Here is a 26355-nt window from a genome sequence, read left to right as displayed (position 1 = left end):
GCAGTCTCACTGAAAATAAAAAGCTTGAGCCTAAAAACAATAGCAATTATAAGTCCACCAAAGTGGAAATGAACAGTAGCGGAAATTGTTGGAACACGTAAATACCCCTTAGGCTTACGAGGTGAGATATCCACCGGAGGACCAGGAAGTGGCAGCTCAGTTGGAAACATGTCGATCCACATCTGTATCCGACCCTGGGGGCAAAGGCAACTTAAAGTTACATCTTTTGATTTTTATTTTCCAAATTACCACATTATCATTTATTTTATCATTCAGCATCTCAGTTACAGGACACTTATTCCAAAATAACAGAGTGCAAATTCAAAATGACATACCAATCTCTAAAAATAACCAATAATTTGACCCTTGGTGGAAAATAGTTTCCATTATTTTCAGGAGAACAGATTTTCATTAAAATATATCTAAAACTTAAACTTTTCCTTTAATTGGACAGAGTGGGTAATGGTAAAAACACTTTTTTTTTGTTGGCCCTTTTGACTAAGTGGGTACAAATTCCCACAGACACGTTCCAAAATCTTGAGGAATTCCTTCCAGAAGAGTGGATGCTGTTACAGCTGTAGAGCGGAGGGTTGGCAACTCCATATCAATTTAGACCAAGAGATGGTCAGCTACTCCACATGAGGATATCCGCTTTTATTTAAGTCTTTGAAACATCGTAGCCAATGCAAAAGTACAATGTTATACACAGATGACACGTTTCAACCTGAAATGGCTAAAAGAAATACCTTATCTGTGTATAGCACTTTTATTTTTGGCTGGTGAAATTGTTTTTAAGGAACCAAAAATGAAGTGATTTTATTGTCATGTGGAGGCACTGATTGTCTCTTGTTGTAAGCTTACACTGTGTTGGAGCAAGCGGATTGTGCGCCACACAAAGAGGGATGAAGTGAGCATACAAACAACAAACTTATATGGGTGTGATGGCCAGGTGTCCACTAACGTTTGGCCATATAGTGTACTTCTATAGCAGGGGTAGCTAAACCTCAGCCTTCCAGCTGTGGCGAAGCTACAAATCCCTTCATGCATCTATCTCTAGAAGTCATGCCTGTGGCTGTCAAAGTCTTGCAATGCCACCTGTAGTTTCACCACAGCTGGAGGGCTAAAAGTTTGGTTACCCTTGATCTATAGGATGGGGAGGGGCTCCAGCAGGGGATTAGGTTGGCAGAGGTTAACATTGTATGGTGCTTGCCATCAATGTTGAACAGTACTTGATTATTTTGGTGCAGTAAAGAGCATCCTTAAGGTCAATGGATTTTACTGCATCGTCTATATAAGCCATTGATACATTTGCCGAGGGTAAATAAATTCAATTCAATGAATCACTCCCTTATTGAAGCTCCTCTAGGCCTCTTATCAATTCTGCTCTTCATCCTAAAGGCCAGTGATTGTTTAATGGGGTCTATATAGGATGGAGTATGATTATTAAACACTCTGTTTTGTAAAGAATTAAACAAAAAAGAAGTCACATAGTAGACAAGGTCTTCAAATTTGGTATATATCAAGAAAATCTTTTATTAATAATAATAATCAATGTTGCTTCTGGCCTCCTCTCATCTGCTGCTCGCTATGCTAGAGGAACACCACTAACCGCGGGTGGCAGAGATATTGTGAATACAGGTTGAAGCAGCGCTGCAATGCCTGTGCATCTAAAACATTTTTCAGTCCATGGACACCAATGAACTTGAAGCATCTGAAGAGGTTTTGTGAGTAACCCATACACCCAGGTATCTACCACTTGAACTGCTATGTGTTTAAATACAAGTGAACTCGGGTGTAAATACTATGTTCAACCAAATGTGATGCCCTATGAAGGGTCAATAGAAAAAATGGTATGGTGACAAGTTGGTGGTGTAATATCATCCAAAAGATCATAGATAAAAGGGAGTTACAAAGTATTAATGAAAAGCATTGGTGCTTTGCAAAGGAACCAAGAGAGTAGTATATTCTGTGATACACGGCTGGCTACAATTAAATCACAAAGGCAGCCAAGTATAATAAGTAGTCTGCATGCTCACATACACAAAATGACAAGTGAAGACCTTAGGTGGAAAAAATGAATACAAATGTTTCATAGAAGACGGCAGATGAACAAGTGTGCTATGATACATGACGGACTGAACTTTATTTTAGAATACTGAAATCCGCAGCCAATGTACAATGGGGGGAATTGATCACAACTGGAGCAGACAAAATCTGGAGCAGATTTGCACGGCAACCAATCAGCTTATCCCTCTCATTTTCAAATCTTACCTGAGCAAACTGAAGAGAGATGCTGATTGGTTGCCATGGGCAACTGCTCCAGATTTTGTCTGCGCCAGTTTTGATCAATTCCCCCCACTGATCCTGTATAAGATATTTGAGTGCACTTCATAGCTTCTAACATACAGTGGGCTTTTAACTGTTGCTCCCCTGAATAATTATATTTTACTCAGCAATGCATTTAGACCAGTGAGTCTGAGTTTGGTATCTATAATACAAAATCACCTGCACTCCATACAGCGTACAGACCTTGGACGAGAGGTTGGTGCTTGAAGTGACAACACGGATGGCGCCGTGTCAGATGCAGTTCATAATAGAAGTCACCAGCACTCGATATGTGCAAGAAGTAAAGCACTTTTTATTACATTGTCACATGCGTCAAACAGCCAAAGTTTCGGGGCCACGCAGGGTCCCTTATTCTGGGTGACATATTGACGACTACATAGTGTCCCTATGTCGCCATGAGGAAGGGACCCGTTGGCTGTTTGACGCATGTGACAATTTAATAAAAAGTGCTTTACTTCTTGCACATATCGAGTGCTGGTGACTTCTATTATGAGTTTGGTATCTGTGACAACGTTGTCAATTTTAATTGTAGATACTGTGGTACGGTGGAGGTTATCCATCTATTTTTGGACTCTCTTACTATTATGAATAAAGGATTTTTTGATGTATACTAAATTTGAAGACCTTGGCCTACTATGTGACTTCTTTTTTGTTTTGTCCTTTACAAAACAGTGTGCTTGGTGCTGATAATTAAGTCACAGATCGAGGGTACTGACATCAATACTATAACTACGGTAATCGCCGATTCCCCGGCAGCCAAATTCCTTTTTTATTTTTATGGAGTATCACTCCGCAGAACAGCTGGGATGTGGAAAGGCCTCACTGCTTACCTGCTCCATTCCTGGCTTATCCCTGTGATACAAAGCCCTGGTTTCGATGTTTTCCGGAACAAGTTTACATCCAATGCCGGTGATCTCTTGCCAATTATGAAGAACCCTCAGTGCCAGGTGCTCATATGATTCCACTTGCTCATCTATCAAACAGGTAGCAAAACAGATCAGAAAATGAATGATGTTCATGTTTCAAATCCTCTCAGCATTTGCAAAATGTATTATGACTTGACCCTTTGCATGCTTCCACATGCCCACATTCCTGGCTGTTGCAAAACAGACCTACCATGTGGCCCCAATTCCCCCTAAAGTGATACTCCACACAAAACCCATATATGACATGTGGACTCATTGGGCAATAGATGGCAATTGTTATTACCATCCCCACAGTGGAAATTGTTTTTGGCATGCTGTGTAAGCAAAACATCTCCCCACCACAGAAAGTAATAAAAAGCTGACTGAGGTTGTACGCCTTTCACAATGTATTAATAAATGCTTTTATTGCTGTCTGAAACTTTGTTGGAGAGGTTCTGCTGTTTTTCAGTCTCTGTGACCACAAAGGATGTAGGGTAAAATCTCTGGAATGGGGACACAGACAACAATAAAGTCCTGACAGAGGTTTCCTTACAATGTTCTACTCAAAAATAATACATACGTTTCCATCTGATTTGCTGATATCCTCATGTACCACTTTCATTGCTTTACACACAATAAGGCCAACAGCTATGTGCACAGTTCACAATCTCATAGCCTCCAGTCACATCTTTCTCTGATAATACTGCAATAAACTGGAATTTGATCGGCTGCTATAGGTTGCTGCTTTGTAGATCATATTTACTAATCGTGCTAAATAAATCCAGTGATCTAAAAAACAATGCTGTATTTATAACCAGTTCTGCCTCCAGATCACACACGAGGACAAGTTAACTCTTTACAGTTAGGAACAGAAATCGCTGTGATAGCACATATACACATGAACACATATAACTATATCTATAGGGGCTACACCAGTATGCATGGAGTACACTTTCTCCCAGTCAGGAAGCCAGGCCCGGGTTCCGCAAGAGTTCTGCATGCGTGTGTATGTGGGCATAGCTTGGCTTATAGAACTGTGCATGGTTTTGCGCAGAGTGCACATGTCTCATGGTGTGCGCAAAAGCTCATTACGGAGTACGAACGTTGGCACCAAACAGACCATTTAAGGCTGTGACATCCTAGCTTCAAACGCTGACTGATCTTCAGGGGTTCCCTGTGCTGGTACCCTGTATCCTGCATCCTGACTCTCATCTCCTGTTACCAACCCAGCTTATTGACCTTCCTCCTGCTCCTCTGGATTTTTTTTACCTCGGCTTGGCTCTGACCACATTCCTTTCTGCTGCTTGGTACTTCACTGCCCACAAATTGCTGACCCGGCATGTCCCCGACTAAGCCTTGCCTGCTGTTTCAGTACCTAGCTCCCCAACTGTTGCTGACTCGGCTTATCTTAAATTTTGCTGCCTACTGGCACACTTGCCACTCTTGTCCTTGCACACCTGTCTCACTTCCCAGGGATTCTTGGACTGGAGTTGCAAGAGAGGCCTCCCTCAGCAACTCAGGCTCCCCTAAGGTACGTGATTGTGACTCTCCCATTACCTCCATGTGTCAGTGCATTGGGCCGCTCTGCACATTTTTAAAGAGCCTTATCCAGCAGGAGAAAGGTCTTTTGGATAATGCAATGTATACTTTTGCATCATTGCCTGAAGTTTCACTGCTAGTGCTCGAAGTCTCTCTTGTGGTGTATAACATAAGCCAGAACCGCTAGGTCCCATACTGGTGAGGCATGTATGCTATGGGCCAGAGCTGTGCTTCAGCCGGTCTGTATTTACAATAAAGCCTTTTTTTTGTTATTTTGTTTCCTTCCTCTGGCCTTCCTCTGGCATGTGTGGCTAAATTCAGGCAAAGAACTATATGTGTAAGAGAATGCAGGCATAACTTTAGCCATAGTAGACCAACTGACTGCTATAGGGCAGAGAGGCACAGGGACTGGACCATTAGCTGTCTGGCTACACGGTGTAGGTAAACACAAATAAGTGAAAAAATATAAATGTGAACGTAAATATAACTCTCTAATTTGTGTCCAATAGAGATATTGTCATGAAGATGGAGAACAGAGGTATAGGAGCCCCTATCCCTCTGAACCATGTAGTCACCATATAGTCTGGTGACTACATGGCAGCATACTAGTGATAAATAATGAGCTGACTGGATGGGATGAATGCTAAGTATTTTGAATTGTTAGTGACTGGGCTTGAATAGTCCTCTTGCTAAAATTGAGTTGTCAAAGCACTAAGTATAAAAATCTGTAGATTTGCACTGGTCCTGTAGGTGGGGATAGGGGCAGAGCTCTGTCACTAGTATGCTGTCATGAATAGGCACCAGGAAAACAATTTTGGGTGGTTAAAACAGGCATTTACTGTACTTACAGGCCTGCAATGAAAAAATGGTATTACGGTACCAACATGACATTGTCCTTTTGGACACGGACTCTACATCATTTTGTAATGATGAAAAAAGACTACCTTGTAAGCTGACCATTGGGCATCACCTACAATCTCCATTGATTTCTGAGGAACATTAGGGTATAATAACTGTACAATATGACCTTTTTTTCCCGCTTACCATCTTGATCAAACACAGTTTTTCCATTAAAGACTTTGGTTCCAATCTTTATCTGGCCTGGAGTAAACACTGGGGCACTTAAATTGTTGTCTTTACACAGTTTGGTGAGTATTTCTGTGGGTTTGGTGCTGTCTCTCCAAGCGTTGTATCCTTCTCTAGAATGGAAGCCACATAAACACTTATTGTTTCATGAAATGCAAGCTAGGAATTTTTAAGAAGTTTGATGACTGTACACAGGTGAAACTCGAATAATTAGAATATCGTGCAAAGTTCATTTATTTCACTAATGCAACTTAAAAGGTGAAACTAATATATGAGATAGACTCATTACATGCAAAGCAAGATAGTTCAAGCCGTGATTTGTCATCATTGTGATGATTATGGCTTACAGCTCATGAAAACCCCAAGAACCCCAAATCCACAACCTCAAAAAAGTAGATTATTACATGCAATCAATAAAACAAGGATTGTACATAGAACAATATCGGACCTCTGAAAAGTACAAGCATGCATATGTACTCAGTACTTGGTTTGGGCCCCTTTTGCAGCACTTACTGCAATTACTTTTGCACGATATTCTAATTATTCGAGTTTCACCTGTATTTGTAACAGGAAGCATGGTTACCAACTGTCTAGAAAATAATAGACCACCCATACAAATGCAATATCAATTTGACTGCTTGTAAAGTTATAAAAAAAATCAAATGGCCATAAAATGTACCGTTTTTTAAAAGGGTAAGTTCACCTTTTCACATGACCATGCTAACCTATGAGAAGCACTTCTGAGCTGGGGACTAGGTCCCGGAAGTAAGTAGTGCTTCTGATTGGTTAGCAAGGTCATCCTGACCGATGAGCACTCATCATTTGTGAGCATTATGATCATTACAAACTGCGGGGCTATGAAGTGCGGTGTATGGACTCCTACACTGGCTGATGGGGGCATCTCACAGGTAAGAACAGTGGGGATTGTGTGTGTGTCTGAGGGAGGGGCGGGGAATAATTAAATTTTTTCACATAATGTGAAAAAGTTAACTTACCCTTTATGATCTATGTGTAAACCAATCATTTATTTTTTGACAAGTTAATGATAGGGCCCATTTACACTTTATGGCCCATTTGCCTCAAGCAAATACCAATGCACCCATTTCTATGTTCCGTGTGGTGCTGTGCTATTCATTATGAATGGCACTCCAAAGCACTGTGCAGCAAGATGCATTTAACCGAAAAACGCTGCTGATAATGTAGCTCATCCCTACACACAGTATTAAAAAAAGGGTAATGCGCATTTTTCATCCATTGTGGTGCCTTGATCAGGGCAGGAAGTGAGGAGAAATCTCTTTAACATGGACACCCTGACAATAAAATCCCTACCCTTGGATATATTGTTTATATGTGTGGATTGAGAATCGGTACTACCCACCCATCTCTCTCTCTTAACACCCTGAAAAACAACAACCCTTTAACACATAATTAAACCCTAACACTTAATCCCTAAAGTGAGTTGTTGACTCAATCCTCCCAACACTTAGATACCCCCACTCCCTAAAATTTAAATTTCCCCTAACACCTAACCCTTTACCACCCACATAACAAGTCAACCATTGAGCTCACCCCTAACACTAAGCAACGTTCTGAATCATATTTTGATGATCCTCTGTGCCAAGAGCCTGCATAGAAGTTATGGCGGCACCAGGATCCGGGCATTTAAAGCTACAGATCTGACAGCTGGTTCTTTTTAATGCACTACACTGGCATGTACATTAACTAAGGTAACAATGTTTCTGCTTGTTCTCAATCTGTTCTATTCTGAGAATTCGTATCAGGGTCTAGAACGCACTGAACTCATAAACATTAGGCACTTGTACCAGGCAGAGGTCATACATTTCATATTGACTCTGTAAGCCGCAGGTTGCACGGTGTCGGCTGTAGAAGCGATTTTCCAAATCTATTTTTGTCTCTCCAATAAGGTCGTCACTCCCGATCAAATCGTAGTCATAGATCAGAATAGTTAACAGAGATTCCTTCGGGAAAGTTGCTTGAATTTCAAATGACCTGAAAAACATAATACAAGTAGCATGTTATCTTTACCGAGAGCTGAACGGAAATTCCAAGCCTATATCAAGTTTTTTTCAAACTACAGTGCCAAAGTGACCGTACTGTAAAACAAATGTTGGTAAAGTGACTCTGTCAATGGAATAAAACTTTAAAATCAAACCAAGCCACCCAACAAAGGAAGAGATATAATAAGTACCAGTCAGGTGGATGCTGACTCTAACCTTCGCTCTTTAAGATGGCAGCTAAAGAATCTTCAGCATCCCAAACACTTCTGAGAGTGTCGGATACCTGTGCCCCCTGCACTCTGTGGTTTCACCCACCAACCACTACATCACTACTGTGTCTTTTAATGGCTGGTGGATAGAACCACAGTGCCCACAGGGGGCCACAGACATCTGATACTCCTGGAAGTCTACTGGATGCTGAAGGTTCTTTGGCCATTTTAGCGCTTTAAAGGAGAACTATGAGATGAGTGAGTTCCACTCAACTCATAGTTCTTGCCGACCTGTGACAATGAGACTGTCACAGGTCGGCTCAGTAGATCAGGAGGTGAGCGAACACATACCGGGTTCGCTCACCTCTCGATCCTGTCACAGCTCTCTGCGACAGCTCTCTGCGAGGGATTCCCCTCTCCGATCTGCCAGCGCTGACTGGCGGAACGGACGGGGGAGGGGGCGGGTACAGCTGGCTCTGCCTCTAGATAGGCAGAGCCAGCTGTCACTCACGCAGCTGGGCGGATCCCGACGTCTAAGTCGGGATCCGCTCCGGCTGCGGCGTCTCAGTATATCGCGAGCTGTACCTCGCGGTACACTGAGCTTAGGGTAATGGGAGGACGCTAGTTTGTGTCCTCCCGTTACCCTAAGGAGAACTATGGGGAAAAACACTGACCCCATAGTTCTCCTTTAAGTGAGCAAAGATCAGAGTCACCACCCGCCGTGTTGATAAGTATTACAACTTTTTCTTTCTCTTAAAGTTTTAATCCAGAGACAGATTCAATACTTTTTCCCAGTTGTTTTTTGGTAAAATTAGGTACCTCGGCTTATATTCGGGACGGCTTATACTCGAGTATATACGGTATAAGCTCAAATGGAGCTACAGGAAATACTATCTCTATTATTAATATTATATACTTCTGTACATACATTAAAATGACCCTGTAAAAGAAGCCCAGCCTGTAAAAGTAGGGCATCTATACTATACCATTCTGGGCTTGTGTCTTCAAACTCCGCAATGTTGCTGCTCCACTTCATGTCTTCTGTGTGCTGTGTGTAATATACAGTATCTGTTTCTTATTCTGTATGTATGGACCCTGCTATGTAGCACTTTGTATGCTGGGTACAATTCTTAGTATGTGCTGTTGTGTCTGCATGGACACTTCATGGTAGTACCACTTCTACTGCATTCTTAAGCTAACGCTGAAACTGGTTCTGCGGACCATACTTACCTTACAAGTACTTGATTGTTTCTGTGACCCAGGAAGGGGCTGTGTCATCATCTCATGTGGCAATCTGTTTACTTTGGAGTTTCTCCTTTGCTGGATTACTGCTTAACATCAGTTTGGATATTGTTTTGTTGTTGTGTTTATTTATGAGCAATGGCTATAGGAATAAATGGGAAAACCATGAACCATGAGTGGTTAATTTATAATTATTTGGCTACCAGACCGGAGATAAACGGAGACAGCGTCCCATCTGCGAAAGCCATTAAATCACCAGAATTTATCTGGCGCTTTATCTTATAAATTGAAATTACCGTCAATTTGAGGAAACAAATATGTCATTTTAATTAAAACAACAAGCGTATATTACATTAATATAGTTGAAGCACTTAGTCCAAATGTGAGTTAGATGAAAGAGAACCACAGTTATGGAGTCTATCATTCAGAATGTGTTAGAGAAAACAAGATTGGAGATGTAACAAAGTGGTTGGATGTATGAGCACTTGCAAGGTATTAACCAAATGTGCACGCTTCTGCAGTCAGAAGCCTTGTGTCAGAGGGAAAAACAGTGGCCAGTAAAGTTCAAATTCAGCCAATGGACTACTCCTCTAAGGTCAACTGGCTTAGCGTTTGTAAGGCACTAACTGTTGTAACCCATGTCCAGTCTAAAACATTTAAAATGAGTGATAGTCTTATCAGGGTACCATGAAACTGAACTCCTGGTAAATAGCAGGAGTGGCGGTATCATAAAGTGATATTAAAGCCTCCTTTTTAAAAAACATATTTCCTACAAGGAGACCCACCTTTGCTTGAGGCTGTTGCTGTTTTTCCTTTAAAGTTTTTAATTCCCCGTTTTCTAGCAGCAATCTTCCCCCCGCCCCCTGTACGGGTGCCACCATCATTCTAATGGAGGCACCCGTGCGCGCTGGTAGACACACACAGCCCTATGGCAGGTCACGCCCCTTCTCTCTTTGATTGATGGCAGAAGGAGCTCATGGCAATACTGTCGAGATCCACCCAGCTGGCTGATTGACAACAGACTCTGCCTATCTAGAGGCAGAGACAGCTGTGCCCGCCTCCTCCCCTGTCTGGTCCTCCAGTCAGCGCTGGAGGATCGTAGAGGGGAAGGTGGGAATCCTTCCGGGGAGTGGTGACTGACAGTCACCGCTCCCTGCAGGGAGATGATCGGGAAGTGAGCGAGCAACGGTATATCCGCTCACTTCCCGCTCTATAGAGCCGACCTGTGACAATTCCAATGTCTCACATCAGCTCTAACTATGAGTATGAGTGTAAATCACTCATCTCATAGTTCTCCTTTAAGAGACATTTGGACAGCTACACCTGTCATACTGTACAGTAGCCCTTCCACACCATGCTGAAATTCCACAAAAGTTTGGAATCACTTTAGATTTAGCTGACGTGCATCTTACCTTCCAAACACTGGATTCAGTTGTTTAGGGATATAATTGTCCCGATCTTTTATCTCAGTCTTCCCCAGTCTTAAAACAATGTATGGATCAGATTTTCCATCCGGATCAGCTGGGCTGAGATTAATTCCCTGTTATAAAGGCAACATGAATGATTATGGGATAATATATTCAAAGTTATAGATCACCTCTAGGCACCAAATAAAATACATCTGATTCATCAAGCTTCTCAAGGTTGCTTCCAACTGGGCTATTGCTGCTTGTGATGTGATTATATGCTGTGCTATCTCCATATCTGATTATTGTAAATTATGGCATACAGAACAGCCAGCACACCTATATGCAGTTTTGCAGGTATGGATTCAGGGACTTTTAGAAATTAGGGATAATACAGCCATAGGGACTTAGTGCGCAGGGTTTTACCAGTAGCTGCCTCATTTCCCACCCTCGGCTTATACTTAAGTCAATATTTTTCCCCAGTTTTTTGTGGTAAAATTAGGTACCTCGGCTTATATTTGCGACGGCTTATACTCGATATTTTTATACAAATAAGTGTACCTTTTTGGTTAAACTACAAACTGCTACTTTCTTGCTTTTATATAGTTCATTCAATGACATTTGTACACAAAAAAATTGAGAAGCTTAAAGTGTAACTCCACTTTTGTTGAGAAAAAACAACCCCTTCTAGGTTATCAATGTACATTGCAAGGATTGTAAACTTTGTTGCAGATTCTGATCTTTTTCTGTTTTGAAGAAAAAGCCATTTGTTTCACCAGGTCCTTTCCATACCAAATCAGGAATAGGATGGTCTGGGTTTGTTATAATCAGCTAGTGGACTTTCTGTGTTGTAATGAGGAAAGTTGCAATGCCGGCATCCCTTTAGAAGTAGTAGGAGTATCTCACCAAAAATAAAATGTAAAATGTAATGAATGCCTAAAATTGACTTGTATCAGTGCAGACTTCTGGGAAAGTCAGGAAATCACATTTATGGGGCCATTGTGTACACCAACGGTGTGCAGAACGCCTGCAGGTTGCCATATTGCATTGAATTTTTGTAAACTGCTTTCAAAATTTACAGTGGCTACACATTGGAATAGAAACAAAAAGGCTCATGTAGCAATTTTTTATGCTATTTTATTTTAACGAAAGTTAAGTTTTCCTTTAATCTGACATAATATCATTCAACCTCTCCTGGCCAGGTGTGAGCAAGCTATATAAGTAGGTACCTCTGAAGCAGTGGTTCCCAACCTGTGTAACCCACATTTGTCCTTGGTCATTAAGTCGCGACCCAAGTTGTACTGCAATAGAATGCACGGCATTGCAGTGCCGGGCACTCAGGTGCAGGCAATCGGATTGTGGGTGGGATGTGCTTTTGGGGTGTCATTCAAATTAATGGCAACGCACTATCTACACCAGAACATGCAGCAGGTGCGATTGCATGGCACAGTGTATTAATCACATGGGATTGTGTGATTAATGCACTGTACTAATGTGAACGGACCCTAAAAAACACTGACAGGCACACACAGACACAATCTCAGACATTCTTACACACACATACACACTCCCCAAAAAATCATTTTATTTTTTAAGATTCAGCCAGTCTCCCTACCTTACGAGAACTGGAGTGGATCCTCAGCCTGGGGTCCAGTGTGGGATGCTGTGCCGGAGATCCATCCATATGTGTATTGTTTGTACAGCTCTCTTGCACACCCCCTAGAGGTGCCAGGAGCCAGAATGTGACGTCAGTCCAGTCCAGGCACCTCTACAGGGTACATATGCGAGCTGTAAGCAATGCATGCATGGATGGAGCTCCCTTATGGCCATACTTCCAGCCCACCCCACCTCAAGATCAAACGCAGGGCCGAACAGCATATTTTGAACGGCTGCTCAACGTGAGAACCGACGGTACTGTGCTAGCGGGAGGCAGAGGAGTCTCTCACCTAGAAAAGTGCAAGGCATGCGGCAACCCACTGAACATGGGGTCGCAACCCACCTTTGGGTCACGACCCACCAGTTGAGAACCAAGGCTCTAAAGAGACTTAGAGATACCTTATTTGATGTAACACCCAAAAGACCCAACGCCAAAACACAAGATGTTAGACATCTATTGTCTGCCACGTACAATGCTGCTTTAACACCTCTCTCTGGGCAGGTTAATAACACCTCCTAGCTCCAATTATGCAAATGAAATCAACACCTGGTCTTGACTAACAGATTATGTGGATTGGAGCATCTTTCACCATATTTATTCCCAGATAATTTTTTGTACAAGTCATTCTGAATTGAGAAAGCTGGTTGGATGACCAGTGAAACGTCTTCTAGAAAAATACAGGAAGTCGAGTTGCCTTGACTTATTTTTTACAGCTATCACTCAGGGATCTTGCAAACCTTTAGAAGTCAGCATATGTGTTAACAAATGCAAAAAGAAAGCTGAACTAGCTGGTCCTTTAACCACAGCTTGAACCTATGTATTTAATAATTGCACAAATCCTTTAAATACACCTGATGAATTTTTGTTTGCTTTTTTCTCTATTGCAAAATAACATTGTCTATACTGACCGTATGACATCACCATGTATTGCAGTTGGTATATTTTTATTTTTGAGACAAATAGCTGCAGAAAAGTTTATGGTGGACTTCATGTCTCCTCTGGTGGACCTCATTTCTCCTTATATTGTTAGTTTGGATATTGTTTTATTGTTGTGTTTATTTATGAGCAATGGCTAGAGGAGTAAATGGGAAAAACTACGAGTGTTCCGTGATTAATTCATAATTACTTGGCTACCAGACCGGAGATAAACGGAAATGGCGTCCAATCTGCGCTGGCCATTAAATTGCATGACCAGAATTTATCTGGCGCTTTATCTTATACGTTCTTGAACTATCATCAGCTTGTAGAAATAAACATCTCATTTTAATTAAAACAACAAGCATATGTTACATTTATATTGTTGAAGCACTTAGTCCAAATGTGAGTTAGTTGAAAGAGAACCAAAGTTATGGAATATGTTATTCAGGACGTGTTGGACAAAACAAGACTGGAGATCAGTACTGGCAACAAAGTGGTTGGATGTACAAGCTCAGAGACGCCCGATTGCTTGTATTAGCCGCCGCTGTCACTGACGGCATGGCTCTGTGACAGAAGATCAAAGGGAGTTCAGTATACGGTCTCCCTTTGATCTTCTCTCAGTCCCCGAATGCAGGAAGTGATTTATATTACACCACTTCCTGCATTCAGTGTCACTCTCCAGCTACAGAAGCTGATGAAGCCGATCTCTGCTTCATCAGCTTCTCTGGGGGTCCCTAGGTGACATTAGGGGTCTTGGAGACCCCTGATGTCTCCATAAAGAGGACCTGTCATGTAAATTGGCTATCACATAGGGGGCTTCTTAGCCCCCCATGTAATAGCAATAAAGTTGTGTGTTAAAAAAAAAGTAATACAAAAATTAAAGAATCATTAACAAAAAAAATAAAGCATTCAAATTTTTTTAAAAGAAAACAATTTTTTTAAGGCCCCGCCCCTCACATACACACGCAGATATGCGTTGGGTGCGCCTATGTGCAAAAACGACGATTGCGCCTATTGTGCCGCACATGTTACATATCGCCGCAAACGTCGCAGTGAGAGCAATAGTTTTAGGGCCATTTATCACTGATAACACTAAACTGATGAGCAGTAAAAGCGGTTTAAGTGTCGCCTATGGGCCTGTGGGCGTTTTTTGCGATTTTGCGGGCGCACACAATTTTAAGGCTTGACATGTTTGGTGTCTATTTACCCGACGTGATCCCGCCTTTTATGTTTTACCAAAAATATGGGTAAGAATAAATGTTTTATAACAGAACGTAGGGAAACTTTTTTTTTTTTAACATTTACGGTACTTTTTTCATTATATAGTAAACAAAATAACACCCCTTCCCCCATGGTGATTATATACCTCCAAAAGAAAGCTCTATCTGTCCCCAAAAAATGTTAACATAAATTGCAAGGCCGATAGTCCGGTCATGCTGACTGGTGACAGTGAGAGAGGAAAGGGGTGGCACAGTAGCAGTGGAAGAGCCAGATGGGGGGGGCTTATTTTCTGGCAGTGCCCCCCCCCCCCGAGACTAGACTCTGGATCCGCCCCTGAGCAACCCCCTGACACCCAGACACATAGCGTGGACTACAAAAGGGCAGAGAGGGCTGACATTTCACTCTCGGGTGAGATCCTAGGCCAGTGAAGGGATGTGTGATCAAATAAAGAAGGGTGCCAGTCACTTGAAGTGCCTTTTTAAATGTTTTATTGTCGAACTTTAACTGGGAGAGAGGATATAGGGCTTAGGACATCCAGGGCAAAAATAGAACAGAACTCCAGACTCACCAGTCCCTTTCAGTATCCCACAGTGCAAAATCAATATGAGCACAGGCTGACACTGGGTATTACAGCAAAAGCTGAACAGGGATAGGCATGAGATCTTCAGTAAGAGAGACACCAGACTTGCTCCTGAGGTCCATTGCAGTACCAAGCACCTCCAGTAGCTGTCCAGCTTCTCTGACTCAATTCCACTAACAGTAACTACTCCTCCAGGGTCCACATTTGAGGCCTCCTTTAGGCTTGAGGCCTAGCCAGCATTTCCATCAGCTAAGCCCGGCGGTGGACTAGACTGAGCACATGGCAATCACCACTGGCCATGAGTATGCACCACTGGCCATTAAACACCCAGTGATTGGCTGATGAGCATGATATATAGATTTTTCTCCACATTTACTTGGAGACTAACAGGGTTATTTACAAAAGGGTGAAAAGTTTGGAGAAGACAGGAGAAGTGAACAATCTAGGACAACATAACTGATTTGGAAGAATTATCCAATTCAGCTCACTTTCCAGTTCAGCTATGTTGTCCTAGATTGTTCACTTCTCCTGCCTTCTCCAAACTCTACACCCTTTTGTGAATAACCCTGTTAGTCTCTGCAGTGAAACCTCACCTCTGCTGATGTAAAAAAGCAGCCTCAATTGGCTGACAGCAACACTCCTTACCTGAGCTGTCAATCATGCAATAAAGTGGCAGGATTACAAGATATGTGATGCCACATCAGCCTGAGGCAGGAGCGCTTAGGGCAGGGGTGACAGTGCCACCTCTTTATTGTAAACAGGGCAATTAATAATTAAAGAGGTTTTTTTCTTACCTAGCATAGCTGTAGATTTTTCATCAAATTTTCAGCAGAGGCAGAGCCGTCGATGTCCGTGACGGCTAACGAAGGGAAGGGGGGAGGAGTCTGTTGACGTCACGGACATCGACGTCACCGGACTCCTCCCCCTTCCCTTCGTTAGCTGTCACGAACATCGACGTCACCGGACTCCTCCCCCCTTCCCTTCGTTAGCGGAACTCCAGGAAGCCGGCGGAGAGGTGAGTACTGATCAAAATAATTTTAATCGATCAAAATAATTAACGATTAATCGAGGAATTAATCGTTAATTATCGCAGCCCTAATTTTTACTATTGACGGACTGCATCATATGGTTTATTTTCCCTTTGACTATAGTTCTGATTTAAAGAGAACCAGGCACGGGTGGGCATTTGTAATAGCATGAATCTCTAGTCTTTTCTTGACTCTTGATTATTTTCTTGTATTTTCTCCCTATCAGGTTGATTGCTGTCAGGATGAAACAAAACTAAAGGCATAGACAATTTTACCATGAGAGCTCAGGCAGGAAAGAGATCAGCTTCCATAGTGGTCTTACAGCCTGACACAGGGCTGACATTTGTGCTCTGACAGGGAGAGAATATCACTAAATAACAGCACACACACCCATCCCTGAGCAGTAAGGCTGCACTTTTATAATAACCTAAAGCAACCCTGTCATCTCTATGCAAAAATTTAAAAAAATGCTGCCTGGAAAAGAAGCCGTAAAATGATTACCTGCCCTGCTCCCAGAATGCCTTTGTCCTCTGTATTCATACTGGTGGCTGATGATTCTTCTACATCAAACACTTCCATGAGTGTGGGATACCTGGTCCCCATCTGCGTGCTGTGGTTCTTCCTGCAAACCTCTACATCATTACAGAACACAATAGCAATGTGGATGCAGTTTAAGGGAGCACGGCTAGGAACCAGTCACCAGGCAACCCCGGAAGTATTGGATGTAAAAGAAAGTTGGAGCTTACAGTGGAGCTAAGATTCTCACCAATGCTCAAATTATGTTCTTTAACATGAAATTGTAGAAATATAAGGAAGAATTCTCATACTTACAGCAACGATATAGACACGGATGAGGACTTTCACAGAGTGATTAGGTGGGATCCCCTGTGTGATTTTCAGCTGCCGATTGTCCATAGAGCTGGATAAATCATCTATGCTCTTATAAATGCAGAAAGAGCCCTTAGGAAGAAAAGTCATTATTACTTATCTTATAGTATTTATCCATTTGATAATTCCTCTATTTCCTTTATATAGTTCCAACAAACTCATCTGTGCTTTGTATTAAACAATGAACAACTCATAACAATCCCTGACCTAGGGGAACTCGATCTAATCTAAGTTAGAGCTAGGAAACCCACCCAGTCCTTTCTGAATAAGCAAACAGTTCAAAAACCCCTTTTTCCAACCTATAATAACATTATGTCATGCTTGTCGTTATACCCCAGCACCTAGAGCACAAGCTCCATGGCTGTTGACAGGTGCCCCAAGTCTACTGAGACCCAGTCGGCATACAGGTAATGATGGGCAGAATAATAATCTGACAGTGCCTGTAAAGTTCTGACGCTGAAATCATCCAGCAGATACAAATGCGAGGAAGATTGAGAGGCGCAGTGATCTCTGATTATAAATGTGCCATAGTTACTTTTGTGTGGTTTGATTGCTTGGAAGTAGCTGCACTTCAACCTAAAGGGACCCCACAAAGAGCAAACAGAACAAAATTCTACTGGTGGATGGCCAGCTTAGAAAAAAGATGGACATCTCTGCCTCTGCTGGATAACTCGATTAGAACATAAAATGGTGACGCCACCAAATGAAGAAGAGTTCAAAGGTGTTTTTATTGGTAACACCAAAGAATTTGGTGTTACCTGAGCCTCTCAGTGGTTGACTGCTGCATGTGCCTTTGTATTTGTGGCCACTATCATTGTAAATTTCCTTCAGTCTAATCCCCAAGGGATTCCCCTTTTGAAATACACCTGAAGCCCTGATGAAGGGGGTCTGTGTTTGCTTATGAAATGCAATGGCACTTTGATGCTTTTATTGTCACCAATAAAAACTAATTTGGACTTTGTTTGATGGAACCTCTGTTTTTTGTTCTGATCCTCAGAGGCAGAGACACCCATCTTTTCTCTAAGCTGGCCATACACCAGTAGAATTTTGTTTTCTGAAAATTAGTTTGATTCTCTAACAGTTAATGGGGTCAATCTGACAATCAATCTCGATCTTAGTGATGAAATAAAGTGCAGGATGGAATTCTAACAGTGAATGTGGTTTTTGTTCAAGAAACTCTATTTGTTTCCAAAATCATATGTTAAAATCAAGTGAAACATCGAAGGACATTCTACAAGTCTCTGATAGTACTGGTGGTACTGTGGTGGCCCCCCGTCACACAAAGTATTATCAGATGACTATTTATTATATCTCAGGGGGATTCTGTTGGTGGGATCTCTGCACATTTGTTGTGAAGATCATGAGGGACTTCCACTCTCTCCTGGATTTTTTATTTCATACTATGGAAAATGCAAAAGGAGGAGCTGGAATAAGCAAAGATGCATGGGGGTCACCCAAAACTCCTAGGTGGATTAACTTATTTGGGTGACGTTAGCCTTTGACTTTTTTTTCCTAAACTGTTGGAGGAAACCAAAGAACTCAAAGAAAACCCACCCAAACATGGTAATGGCATGTTTTCTAACATGTCAGCAATTACCCCATGACACCAAACAAACCCCTCTAATGACTCACTTTGAATTTACCGACAGTTCTGTCATCATGGACGCTGTGGTCTTCATCATTGGCTTTGCCTCGAAGAAGTTCAAATGTTCTGACCCAGTCTTCAAAGTTCTTGAATTCACTCTCCAGCTCACCATCATAAATCTAAAACAATAAGCATGGTGGGAGAGCGCTGAGGATATTTTCAATACAGTGGTAAGTGGCAGCCAACAATGATAATAAATACTGAACGGTTTCCAAAACCACTAATCTGACAAATGCAAAAAATGTAAAATAAAAAATATAGTTTTAATTTAGTAGTGGAGGGTTAAAACATATGTCCGTTTTTTGGGGGGGCAGGTTTAGTTAAAGTGGTGACATAAGGAAGTGCATATTCACAGGAGTGAGTGAAATTGTGTCACTGCATTGAGAAAGTCCATCCTATGGGCATCTGCAATACGCAAATTTACAAACTGCTAGATGGATATGGTTATTAGTAGCGATGCACACATACTAGGATCGGTATCAGTGTCGATATTGAGTATTTAGGCGAGTATGAATACTTGCCCAAATGATCCGATACTTACCCTGATACCGGAACTTCCGGTCAGAGGGAGATTTCCGGCCAATCAGGAAGCCGGGCGGCAGGTCATGACCCACCAATCTGATTGGCTAGGAAGCTGGCTTCACTTGTTGCTAGGCAGCCTGGCTTCCTGATCAATCAGGAAGCTGGGTGGCAGGTCAGGACCCGCCGCCTGGCAACAAGTGAAGTTTGCTTCCTAGCCAATTAGGAAGACAGGAGGGGGGTCATGAGGTGCCGCCCAGCTTCCTCATTGGTCAGGAAGCCAGGCTGCCATGGAACCTGAAGCGGGTGTTCTTTCAATAGAACACCAGCTTCCTGATAAGCTGGGCCAACGGTACCCTGGAATGCCAGTATCGGTATCCACTAGTACCACAAAAAAAATATCAGTGCTTGTATTCGATGCCGAAAAACCAGTATTGGCGCATACCTAGTTATTAGGAGTGGGATAGAACCTATGGAAAGTCAACATAGAAATACATATTTATTTTAAGTTTTTCACATGGACACTCTAACTTTTCCTCACTCTATCTAAAATAAAAGAAATGGCTGGAGTTAGGTTCTATCCTCTACCGGCAAAGATGGAGCCCGGATACTGGAGGGGTTAATCTCCCTTAATCTCCCTTCCATGTTCATGGAGACATTACACAAGCCCATCAGTGATCAGAGTCACCAATCATTATTTCATAGCGGTTGCATCTCAAATCTCTTATTAGTCTATACATTTATTATTTTTACTGCCAAGTGTACACAGACTTGATGTAATATCTCAGCAATAATTATAACAAATGAGAACATTACGTTGACTAATTGAAGAGCATATGGCAACCAAGTCTTTTATAAAACTGATCACTGATGTTGTTTTCTTCAACATCAACCTTAATATAAAGTTTAAAAATGACAACTTGCTTATTTTCATATAATCATTTACACTGTTATAAAATGCCAAAGTTCAGAATAGACACAGTACGCAATCCACCATACCCCAAGGCAACCAAAGAGCAACCATCTTTCATTGCCCCAACTACTCTACACTGAAGAAGGCTGATGTCTGATTAGTTGCTGTGGGTTTTTGCACTAGCCATGACTGTTGTACTTTGTAATAATTTAGCCTAAGCCTTCATGGAAAAGGCAAATAATAAAACAATTTAAACAATTATGAGCGCATATTAGATAGAAAGAGAGCAAGGTTTCCCGCCCCAGTAAAATAGATTGTAACCAAGATCATTTGATCAATAACCATTACCAGGTGTGCAAAGCCTGGGAAGGGGGGCTTTTAAGAAACAAAGTTGCTCTTACAATGAACTTGTTATGTAAAATAATTTATTACAATAGATATATACAGAAGATATATGTATATATATTATGTGAAAAAATGTATGAATAAATTCATAAACCTGCAACTTGATATAGACCAGCCAACGATTCGACCTATTTTTGGGTCTTCTGGTTAATCTCTTATTGGCTGGTCTATATCAAGTTGCAGGTTTATGTACTGTATTTATTTATATATACATATATCTTCTGTATACAGGTGAAACTCGAATAATTAGAATATCGTGCAAAAGTAATATATTAGTTTCACCTTTTAAGTTGCATTAGTGAAATAAGTGAACTTTGCACGATATTCTAATTATTCGAGTTTCACCTGTATTGTCCATGTGTCACATATTTTTAATGTTTAGATACATGTCAACACAGATACTGATTTGGTCTATATTGATTAGTTCTTTAGGATCAAAGTCCTCCTGAGGAAGCCTTGTTTTAGGTGAAACATGTTGAGGCATCCAAAGAAAGAATAATACCATGTTTCATCTTTCTTATGATCAATTAGGCGACTGCAACTATCACTATCAACTCAATTGGATCATGCACATCTTTGATATGCAGTTTGTACCAACAATATCTGTTTTTAATCTATTGTAATAAACTATTTTAAATAACAAGTTCATTGTGAGAACAACTTTGTTTCTTGAAAGCCCCCCTTCCAGGCTTTGCACACCTGGTAATGGTTATTGATCAGATGATCTTGGGTACAAAATAATAAAACATTGTTTAAAGTAATCTGCTAAATATTGTTTGCATGTAGATGTACCATAACCCCAATATACTAAATACAAGTAATCATCAGCCCGTTCCTTCTACAGCATCAAGAGGTTATCTGAGCTAGTTACAGAGGACATAACATCAGATTTTTGTTCATCTTAGGTGCATGCATGCTAAATAATATGAAAATCTAACTCTTTCAGGTATTTTTACCTCCCACAGAGATCCCAGTACTCTCCCTAACAATGCCTTCATCTGCTTTTCTCTCCAAAAGGATGTGGAGCCATCTTTTTCCAGGCATCATCCAGGCTCACCATTTACTTCCTGGACTGAGATGACAACTCAAAGATCCCAATCATGTAAATCCTGGTGTCTGCACAGTTCTTGGCTACATTTTCAAATGTATGACACAGATCAGACATTGCTGTAGCCTTTCATCTACAAAGTAACAGTGATGCAACTTCTGGGAGATGAGATTGAGGAACTGCTTCCTTCCTACTACGGTACCTACAGCAGGCTGCTGACATCTCAGCCTTGGCAAGGTCACTAACTGGAGCTCACAGACTACTTGTTAATTATAAAAGATTTATCTTTTTGGAAAAATTATACCATTGTTGTATAATGCGTCAGTCCTGCCATTTTGTCATGTAGATTTGGAAAGTTACTGAAAGATCCACATTGAGAGATACATGTGGTGTGGGTTAGTACACAGTGCTGCATATATAGAAACATTGACTTCCAAGGCCTAGTCCAGCACAAGCTAAAGTTTGCTTTTTGATTTATTTACCTGATCCCCATTCCTGTCAGCTCCTTCCAGGCTGCTAGGTTAGTACCTCCAGCCTCTTCTTCCCGGGGCTACAGTAGCTGCCTGCTGACATCATCGTGTCTAATGCAAGTACTGTAGATCTGCATTAGACATGAGGACGCCAAGGAACAGTCCACCAGCCGGGGTGGAGGGGGAGAAGAAGAGAGTGCTGACCACCGGGGATCGGGGATCAGGTAAGGAAAAGGGCTTTACTCCAGAACCTAAAGAAGAATGAGCTCTCCTCCCCTGCTGTGTGGCAGTATCCCCACTGCATGGGTAGTTGTTTTGGTTTGTCTGGGGATGGGCTTTAACTTAAGTTAGGTACGGAAGATTTAAAAAGAAATGTATGCGAAAATTGTCATATCCAAGCAAATGATTCCCAATGACCTTAAAGCTGGATGAGATCAGAGATTAACTTGTTTCTGGCTGTCCTGTTTAGAAGATCCACTAATTTATACATTTACAGCCATGAGCAGCTCTGCCATTGCATTGTATAGAAAAGTTTTGTTTCTACTGGTACAGAAAATACCTGAAGTGTGGCAAGTTTTGGTCCTTCTTGCTTTGATTTTGGTTTAACGGCATCTAGTGTCTTTCTGGCGTCTCTCTTTTTCTTGTCGTGTTCATCAACAACTAATGTTACATGACCTTTTGTCTTGGAGGGCTTTGTAGCTGTACAGAAACAGAAGTATTTTACTGGAGAGTTGAGGAAAACTTCCAATAACATGAGGAATATTTGTGCCGCGCTTTAGTTTGGCAAAATCTTGGGCTAAAGGGACTGGTTTGATTTAAAATTAACATACCAGGGGTGTAGGTTGAGAGGAGTGGAGGGCAGAACTCAAAATGAAGCTTCAGCTTTGTACTATATGGCATATTGCAATGACTTTTGGCAGACTGTATTGCACAATCCTACCTGCTCTGTTCTGAAGATGTTTTAAACACAAGTTTCCCTTTGTGTTGCTGAAATGTTTAAATAAGAGCCTAATAGGAGGTTCATGTACCATAATCCTTCAGGCTTATTAGCAGGGACGTGCGGTCAGGGGAGGCCGATAAGGCAGAGCCTCACCTAGTAATATGGACGAAAAAGCTGTCAGCTTAAGCTTATTCTCCATTCAGAGCGGCTTGTAACAGGTTACACAGCAGGGAAAGCCTCCCTGTGTAACCTGTTATGGAGAGAGCGCTGCCTGTTAATCTGACTTATGACAGCTAGGTTAGGTTACACAGCAGCGGGCTTCCCCACTGCTTGTGTAACCTACCATAGTGAAGCCAGAGCTGCAAAAGCCTCTAACTGGTGTTAGAGGCTTGAGCTCTGTGGATGGTTTGGACTAATGGCAAAGCTCAATTGGTCCAAGCTGTCCAATCAAAAAAAGAAAAAAAAACACCCACTGAGGACATCTATCTCGATGCTTTACCAGTGACGAGCAAGTGAGGTACAGGGAGTCTCCTCCCTTCTCCCAGCATCCTCCACACATAGCTCGGTGACCGTGCGGGCAAGGGGAATGCCTCACCTAGCACGGACCTTACTGCACGTCACTGCTTATTAGGTATACAGGGCATGCCTGCTGCAAACTGTATGGTTATACATAATGATACCCAAACCTTAACCAATAAGTTGGCCCAGTATAGGTTCATAGCATGCTCCAGGTAGATCATCCATTTTAGGGGCTGCCATATTGGGACAGTGACCCATTATTCTGCCTGTTAGGAACCAGTGTCATCACTTATCAGGCTTGGTCATGCTGCTCTGAGCATCTCTGTTGTTAGACAGACAGTGACTATTGTTTGTTAAAAATACTCACGTTCCTCGACTGGAGGTGGAGCTTCTGCCGCTGTTGCATCCGCCTTCATCTAGCGTAAAAATAAGAATACTTTAAAACACAAATATAAAAACATAATAATGTGAGCTATAGTTCAGGTAAACAGTGAAGTAAACTGTTTGTTAATCACGCGGTTCTGTGCGATTAAGACACGGTACAACACAGCGCATCTATTGTTCGTTTTTCAACCACCCTGCAATGCACAGCATTGCGTAAGGTGCGTTTGGGGTGCCATCCAAATGAATGGCAATGCAACGCACCTGCCGCACTGTAACACACGGTAGGTGTGCTGTGCAGTACTGCGCGCTATTCATATGAGTAACTGGTACTGTTGCAGAGGGCTGAACCAATAGGACCTATTGGTTTGACCCTCCACAACAGTCCCATTTTCTCTTGTGGCCCCTTGAAAAAATGAATTGCCCACCCCTGCCGTAGTATCAGTGGTTACATTTATATGCTCATTCCCTCCACTGGTCTCCTAAACTGCAACATGTATTGGTTTCCTATGATGCTCAGCTCCATCTTGTGGCCATAATGCGGTATTTTCCCCATTCACTCTGTTCTGTATGACTTAACCTATTGAAGAACATTCCACCAGAAGAGAAATTACACTAAGAACATACATTTTTGCTCCATTTTCTCAACAACTTGTTAACTCGCACAGAACAAATGTACCTGCAGCTTCAGTGGACAAGTAAGCTATGCAAATTGTTTAATTGTTTTTTTGTAAAATACATATTTTATATAAAAAGTAAAAACAAATATAAAACATCAGTTCACTTTAATTCAGACATTTTGAGAAATATTTTAGTTGACAACCCCATGCCCCAAGCCAAACAAGGGTATGTCGTCTCAGAACTGGTCTGTAACACCTCAAGGCCCACCAGATGGCAAGGTGGCTTAATTTATTAAATGGTCTGAAGGAAGCTCAGTTTTTGTTGCTGGTAGCAGCCAGTCCAATTTTGCTCTTGCATTGGGTGCTGTTGGCAACAAGGAGAGTTCTTACTTCAGAAATTCTGGAAAAAAAACTAAAGTCTATTTGAAGGGAATAAGGGGAACTGAGAATTTCATACACAAGTGCATAATGAGTTCTTTATATTTTCTACAAGAACTGATTATCCCTCCAGCAAGGGTTGGCTTGAAATATCAATTTTCTCTTAGCAAAGCTATTTTCCGCACGCTTATCTCGTTGCTCATTAACACTTATCTTTTGTTTATCAAAGTGTTAGCAGTATATGACTAACAATACATAAACAATAAACCACGCTTATTTAAATAAAAAATTATTATTTAAAAGCGGCACAAAACTCGCAATAATTAATCCTTAAATGTCGAGGAAGAAACATATTCCAACAATAATGTCGGTATCTTCCATTTATAGTTTATATAATGGATTACAAGTTTAATTACTCCTAGAAGGTAACTTAATTATTCCTAAATTATTCCCACCATGGACAATCTAATAGAAACATTAAGAAGCATTGCACATGGAAAGCTCGTCCAATTTTTTCGTTGCTCTATTAGGTTTTATGATAATACTTTATGATGAGGCATTTGCAGTAGGTATTAAATGAAAGGCCGGGATGATAACTGTGATTAAAAGAGTGCTACTGGTGTGCTGTTAAAATGGATTGATCCATTAAAGTGACATTAAACCCTCAGATTTTTTAACATAAAACAATACTGCAATGTGTGCCTTACTGTAATCCATGGTAGTTTCCCTTCTCTTTGCTGCTCTTCCTTTTAAATCCGTATCTCTTCTCATGCTGGGCAGAACTTCTGTTTTGCAGCAGACTGCCTTGTCTCTGAAATGGATACATGGTGTCTGTGTGTAGGTTCACAACCTGAGCCAGCACTACAGGAAGAGGCACTCAACTGCAAAGGGAAGTTCTCCCCAAGCATGAGAAGAGATACAGATTTAAAAGGAAGAGCAGCAAAGAGAAGGGAAACTACCACGGATTACAGTAAGGCACACATTACAGTATTGGTTTAAGGATGATGCAGCCAAAACACAAAATTCATCTGGAAGGCCAGAAATGCCTACTTGCTTAGGTATTCAGTGAACATTTGCAGTTCTTTATATTTTTTCATCTATAATTGTGTAAAGATCTGACTTGCACAAATTTCTGTTATTGCTCATTGGCTGGGGGCTTGCATGTGGTATGTGGGAAGTGCTGGAATGCTGATCCAGAAGACAAAAGGGTAGTGTAAGGGTTATAAGGTGGGTAACTGGAGATGGAGGGGCATATGATAGGGCAAGTGCGCTGGGAACCCTGTACCAAAAATTACCAGCACTGGTCTCCTGCTGTTTCCTCTTATCATGAATATGATAGGAAGGAAATTATAGTAAGGAAAGATTTAGCTTTGACCATATTAACTATACAGCTTGCAGCTACAATTTTTACAGGAAGGAATCATCATTAAAGTCCAACTAGATTTCATTCCCCCCTACCCCCAAAGCACCCTCT

At 41.5% G+C, this 26355-nt stretch overlaps 1 protein-coding gene across 1 annotated transcript in view; it reads right to left on the bottom strand.

Moving 5' to 3' along the window:
• The window catches only part of FER1L6 (fer-1 like family member 6), a 136036-nt gene that overhangs the window by 13811 nt on the left and 95870 nt on the right, over positions 1-26355 (bottom strand). The window contains exons 29-37 of the mRNA XM_018562214.1: positions 23870-23918; positions 22603-22742; positions 18676-18807; positions 16987-17115; positions 10758-10885; positions 7716-7886; positions 5835-5989; positions 3177-3319; positions 106-194 (exon numbers count right to left, since the gene is read on the bottom strand). Of these exons, the coding sequence (XP_018417716.1) occupies positions 106-194; positions 3177-3319; positions 5835-5989; positions 7716-7886; positions 10758-10885; positions 16987-17115; positions 18676-18807; positions 22603-22742; positions 23870-23918 (1136 nt within the window). The remainder of the gene's footprint in view (positions 1-105; positions 195-3176; positions 3320-5834; positions 5990-7715; positions 7887-10757; positions 10886-16986; positions 17116-18675; positions 18808-22602; positions 22743-23869; positions 23919-26355) is intronic.

This window comes from Nanorana parkeri, unplaced genomic scaffold (genome assembly GCF_000935625.1).
Source record: "Nanorana parkeri isolate BGI_ZX_2015 unplaced genomic scaffold, ASM93562v1 scaffold566, whole genome shotgun sequence".
Taxonomy (NCBI): domain Eukaryota; kingdom Metazoa; phylum Chordata; class Amphibia; order Anura; family Dicroglossidae; genus Nanorana; species Nanorana parkeri.
The sequence above is the reverse complement of the archived record's forward strand: the minus strand, read 5'-3'. Positions and strand labels throughout refer to the sequence as shown.